Raw genomic sequence first — 6,570 nt, 5'->3', positions numbered from 1 at the left:
AGAAATTTTCTAACCTTGAAAGGGAAATTTTATCATCAATCTCAAATTACTCTAAATTTTGGTCAATGTGTATAAAAACAATAAGGAAAGAAGGTAAAAACAAAAAACAAAAAACATATTTAAGAATAGAAAAAATATGAATAGAACAAGATAAGATATTAACCATAATACCATGTAAAAGAATTAAAAAAAAAATCAAAATATAAGATTTGATCATTTTTATGATTATAAAATTTTTCATTCCTATATAAATTTTAAAAAACAATTCATTTACATTAATAAATAAAAAAATAAATTTAATTTATCATTGTTAATTCCAACATTTCAAACCAACTCTAACATGATATGAAAACTATTTTATTTTTCCTTTTGTGAGAGATGACAATATCGAGAATAATTTTCTAAAAAATTATTTTTCAAATATCACTAATGCATATCCTCATCATAATATACTATAATATTTCTAGAAAACAAACAAAAAGTCTCATTAAAGGAAATTTCTTATAAGATCAAAAGAAAATTTCATACGGTAAAATGTTTATCCCTTATTCTAAGTATAAAAGATATTAAAAAAAATCATTCATTTATCTTATTTTCATTCATTTTGGGGTTTATGGGTTTAATTATGAAACAAAATATATGGTGGAATGTTAAACCTAATTTTTACTTTCCTACAACACAATAAAAAAAAATATTATTTATACAATCCACATTACAGATATATCAAATAAATGAATATAAATCAATTGTGCTAATAAAGATTTTGAAATTAATAAAAAAAATAAAATGAAATTAAGAGATTTTAGGTTACCTAAGAGCCCACGAAATAGAGAAGGACAATTTTGTGTTAACTATGAGTATGAGAAGAGGTAAAAGAAAATTATGGTTAAGGTTATGGAACAAGATAATTTTGGATTGTGGGCATATGGAAACAATAAGTTTTTTATATAATATCACTATTCTCAAAGTGGGTCCATTAAGTTATAATATTTTAAATTTTTTTATTATATATGGTATCACTTTTCGAAAACTGACACTATAAACTTAAAATTAATATCATGTATTCTAATTAAAAAATTTTATATGATGTGTCACCTTTATGGATTTTAAGTCATATGATATCATTATTTTAAAAGTGACACCATAAAAAGTGACACAATACATTATTTTTGTACTAGTGATGGTTCCAACACTGTATATACAATCGTTTACATTCAGATTGATAAAGGGCTCTACCCATGCATGAGAACAAAAACATTCTTTCGGAGTAGTCGTCCCACGTTTGTGGCGAAAAAGGAAATATTTTTCTGTGCAATCGTCATATGATCATCCCAACATTTTTTACGCCTTCTTTACCATCATAATCATCCATGAATCTTTTCCAGACCGGGTGCTGCTTCCACACCCTCTCAACCATGGCATCAATCGGCACATTCTTTGTCTCGGGCAAGAGGAATAACACGAACAACCCCATGACCACTATCCAAGCAGCAAAGAAGAAAAATATGAAGGCACGCATGTGGCACATCATCGACAAGAATGCCTGAGCAATGATGAAGGTGAAGAGCATGTTGGAGCTCACTGCACATGCAAACCCGGAAGTTCTTATCTCCAGAGGAAAAGTTTCGCTGGGTATCAACCAACCAAGAGGACCCCATGACCATGCAAAGGACATAACAAACAAACACACTAGCACCACCACAAGCCCTGCTAGTCCTTCGTCCAGAGAGTTCGAACCTTTCAAATGAACTAGTAGGATTGCTCCAATTGCAGTCTGCATCATATAGCATTGCAAATGATCCACGGTCAATACCAATATGTGAACAGGCTACTTGGAAAAGTTAAGAAAAAGCAGGGTTATGCCAATTCAATACATCACCTGGCTTATGAACATCTGGACGCAAGCTTGGAGAAGCAGTTTCCTCCTCCCGACCCTGTCAACACCATAGATCGAGACCAACGTGCTGAAAACATTCACAAGTCCGGTGATGACAGAGGACAACAAAGATGCGTCATTCTTAAACCCGACGGTTTGAAACAAAACCGGTGCATAAAACATGATAGCATTGATCCCCGTAAACTGCTGAAACACTTGCATCATAACGCCAATGATTAGTGGGGGCATGCTAGAGCGCTTCATGAGTCTCTTGAATGGATCCTTGACCTCTCGTGCTGCCTCGCAAGCCATTTTAATCTGTTCAAACTCCGCATCAACATCTTCTACTCCCCTTATCTTCTTAAGCGTCGATAGCCCTTGAGATTCTTGATTACGCTCGACCAGGCTCGCCGGTGTTTCAATGATGACCACAGAGCCTACAAATAGGAAGGCAGCCGGAAGGGATGCAAGGCCTAAAGACAGTCTCCATCCCCATGGATGAATCTTGGACGCGCCATAGTTTACCAAATTTGCGAACAAAATCCCTATTGTAATGAAGAGTTGGAAGAGAATGTTTACAGCTCCTCGATGCTGGACTGGTGCAATCTCCGACAAAAATAGAGGAACAGCCTACAAAATTTTCAAGATGTTGATGTAATTAGTTATAATTAGCAGTCCACGCTGGTGTTTCATACCTTCAAAGCAATGCCTAGCATTTGATGATCAAAATCTCGACGATGTGAATCCAACAAAAAAACGGTTCCTAATTTCGATTTACGATTCGAAAGTTACGACAATTTAAAGCAGCAGTGCGCGAAAAATTGATGATTTTAATGCGAAAAGGAGAAGGATGATGATAAAAACTGTTGTAACTGGTGCAACATTAATACCTCATTGCCAAAGCCCACCCCAACACCTAGAAGAACCCTGGCAAGGATGATCATCCAAATTCGTTGAGCGGCCGCGCTCAAGAGACTGCCACACAAGAAAAAGGCAGATGCCACGAAAATCGTGGGCTTTCGACCCAATTTGGAGCACATCTTTGAGGCAGCAAAGCTGGAAACGAGAGCAGCAAGATAGAGTGAAGATGTGAAAAGCTGAAGGTATTGATTGTCATACTTGCAGTAGTTGTCTTCCTTCGCACGAAGCTTTCTTTGATAAACGGCCGGAAAGAACTTGATGAGGAAGTCATCCATGGCCGTCACTCCACCTGCCACACCAATGACAACAATGATTTAAACGTAAGCTGCTGGATTACATCTTCAATGATTTAAAAATCGCTACTGTGATCCAGTGGTTTGAACGACTTATTCATTGTAGGATCATGCTGACAAATTGAAAAACGTCCAAGGATTGGAATTGGATTATACCATCATCTTCGAAGGCACGCTTTAGATTACCAAGAGAAAGCTCATGAAAATAAAATAAAATCGGAATAATGAATGACTTAACACATGAAAGCATTTTGCACCTGAAATTCCGATGTCGTAGCCGAACATCAGACCTCCACAGGCCGCTAGAACCCAACAAACTACCACATAAACGGTGATTTTCGATTCAAAGCTACCAACCTTTTCGATCTTTGTCATCCTTGCCTTCTTCAATAATAAACTCAATCACACCGCATAAAAGGAAAAACCAAAAGACACGAAGTTCAACTCACGGTAAAGAGATACAAAGAGAGTGGGAAAATTGAATGAGCGAGATTACAAATCCAGAAGTGTGAATTTTATAGTCAAGCATTTCACTAATTTGAGATTTTTCTAAAATTGTTAAAAGGCTCTCTGGATAAATTAGACAGGTAATGCCGACACGAAAGTTGTGAGTTGGGACCAGAGGGGATTTTGAAGATCTTTATGTGGCAAAATAAAAGTTACAAAGTAGTTTTTCTTTAAATAGGAGTGTGGAAAATATTGGGTTGGATGGGTTGATGCTTTAATTTTAAGTCCCCTTATTTTACTTCAAGAAATTTCCCCTCTACAACCAAAATCCTACACATCTTACAATCAATAAAGTAAAAAAAAAAATTAGAGAAACATCCTTTCCAAATTTAGACATTCAAAACTCCAAATCTCTTGTTTTTGGTCACTTAGATATTTATGTTAGGCAATAACAGATTTATAAATGTCTCAAATGTTTATCCACATTTCTTTCTGACCAAAATATATACCCATGTTTCATAAATTAACATCAACCTTATGCAATACCATTTACCTTCAAATCTTCTACAAAACCATTCAATGATATTACTTGCAATTTCTAAGATTAGTTCTAATTTCCCACTCGTAAAAACCATAATTGAAATTATTGAAAAGGCTTTTCAAGAAAACCCAGACCATTGACTCATTTTTATCCACTGTATTCATCTTCCAATAATCAATTTTCATTTCCAAACTATGTATGTGCCTTCAACTCTTCATCAAAATCCATGCAAGTGTAATTGTGTTGCCACATTTTCTATGAGCGTCCCACTAGACTGGTGAGACTTGCTTATGATTAAGGTTAAAAATTTTATTTTATTAAAAACTTGAAGTCACCACTTACTTTTATTTATTTTTAAGAAGGAAATCAAGTAAAAACAAAACCCCTAAAATGAGCCATGATTTTTGGAAAACTTGTAGCTAAAAAACCTAGGTCTTGGTCCGAAGATCAGGTTACCTATTAAAAAGGTACCTTCAAAGAGGTAGCACCTCTGTATGCCCTAACGAGGTCCCTTCTAGCTTAGTTGGGGGAAATTTGGCAATTAGTAAGTTGATCATGGATACTTAGATGGCCTAAGGTGATTTCAAAATTCTACTATCACTATCATGTCAAGCAAGAATACAAAGCACAATCATAAAGAAATAATAGTATGAGTACCTAAAATGTAACTTAAGCGCTATCATAAGACATCATGAAAAATAGTCATAACACAAAATGTGATGTGTGCATGTGATTTTAACATAATGTTCACTTTCGTCTATGTTGGTTGGGAGGGAATAACAAATAATGCACTTGTCTTATTGGATGCACTAACTAGACTTGAAATCCAATTTCCATGGTCAATTGAAAGAAAATATTATTTAGTACATTTAGGTTATCCTTGTACATTTGAATTTCTACGTACCATCGTATCATAGTGAGCAATATCACTTACTAGATTATCGAGGTAGATATAATTAGCCCATAAGGTACAAAAAACCTTTTAATTCTAAACATTCATCACTTCAAAATACTATTGAAAGATGTTTCAGTATTTTAGAAGCACGATTATTTATATTGAGGATGATGTTTTATTATAAGTCAAGTAAACAACCATCAATTATTGTTGCATGTTGTACGCTTCACAATTAGATTTGTCAATCAACACAAAATGATCAATTATTTAGACAATATGAGGTGAAAGACATTTTAGTGCAAGGTGAAAAAGCGACCAAAAGTAACATAAGCCACTTCATTAATTTGACAAATGATAGTGCAACAATTATATATGACAATATGTATGGATGAAATTGTTCAAGTAATTTGGGCAAATTATATCAATGCCAATTCATAACTTATAATTTGTATAATTTTAAATATTTGCATTTTATTCCGTTAAATTTTAGGATTTTATATAGTTTAATTTCTTAACTGGTTTTTATTAGTATTATATTATTTATGTTGTAATTAATGATTATGATTAAAAATAATCTATAAATTAGATTGAAAATGTAAAAAAGGATGGAGAGAAGGTCCATGTGTTTCATATTACCTTTTATTCATAATACTATATTAAATGTAGTGATCATGTCATAATACTTATAGTATTAAGTTATTTTAATGTCGATTGAGTTAGTAAACATGTAATTATTGAAACTTATTTATGAGATATTGTTTTGTTATGATTACTAATTAATTACAAGGAATTATATATGAATATTTATAGGTACAAGATTTTGTAAAATATTATGACTTATGCGAAATGTTATTCAAATTTTGATTATTTTATCAATTGCATGTGTAAGCACTAGAAATTGATTATAAATAGAAATGTTCATACTATAAAGATTTGTTTTTAAAAAAGATAAAATTATTTAAAGGTAGATACATATAATTTTTAAAATTGATGAAAATTTTTGTTATTCTAATCAAGTATATATTTACATTTTAAAATTTTAATTTTATACATACATGATATTAATAATGAGAAGAAACACTTGTTTTATAAAACAAATTCAAAACAAGGTTTTTGTTTTTTGTTGTTTTATAAAACTGTTTTATTAATTCAACTAAATGTGTTTTTTTATTTTTAAGAACAAAAAATTATTTCCTTAGAATTCAATTCCAAACATAATTTTGTTTCTAGAAATAGTATAAAATAGATTTTAAAAACTATTCTGAAAAAAAAAGTTGTGTAAATGTTCCCAAATAGGACTATGATTTGTTTTCACATGTGAAAATTTTGATAGGAGTGAAAGAAAGTGAGTAATGAAATTTTGAAGTTTTGTTTTCACATGTCAAAAATTTTAATTGATGGCGTAGAAGCCAAGTGAAGAGAAATGTAATTATTAAAATTTAATTTTAAGAAACTATGAACTGTTTGGATGTGTGATTAAAAACTAGTTTTATGTATATGTTTTTAAAAATTCATAAAACTGCTTCTACGATCATATTAATATCCATATTTTTTTAATATATATTAAAAAAAATTTTATAAAAAATATAATTTATGA

The 6,570-nt window shown here is 31.7% G+C and overlaps 1 protein-coding gene across 1 annotated transcript; it reads right to left on the bottom strand.

Annotated features, from left to right (window-relative positions):
* Positions 1–1,318: 1,318 nt before the first annotated feature.
* Positions 1,319–3,465, bottom strand: LOC117905213 (sugar transport protein 8-like). Its single transcript, XM_034818161.1, has 4 exons — positions 3,348–3,465; positions 2,767–3,086; positions 1,880–2,506; positions 1,319–1,774 (listed from the first exon to the last, which is right to left on the bottom strand). Exons 1-4 carry the CDS (start codon positions 3,463–3,465, stop codon positions 1,319–1,321), a joined length of 1,521 nt encoding a protein of 506 aa, XP_034674052.1.
* Positions 3,466–6,570: the final 3,105 nt, after the last annotated feature.

This window comes from Vitis riparia, chromosome 17 (genome assembly GCF_004353265.1).
Source record: "Vitis riparia cultivar Riparia Gloire de Montpellier isolate 1030 chromosome 17, EGFV_Vit.rip_1.0, whole genome shotgun sequence".
Lineage (NCBI taxonomy): Eukaryota > Viridiplantae > Streptophyta > Magnoliopsida > Vitales > Vitaceae > Vitis > Vitis riparia.
The sequence above is the reverse complement of the archived record's forward strand: the minus strand, read 5'-3'. Positions and strand labels throughout refer to the sequence as shown.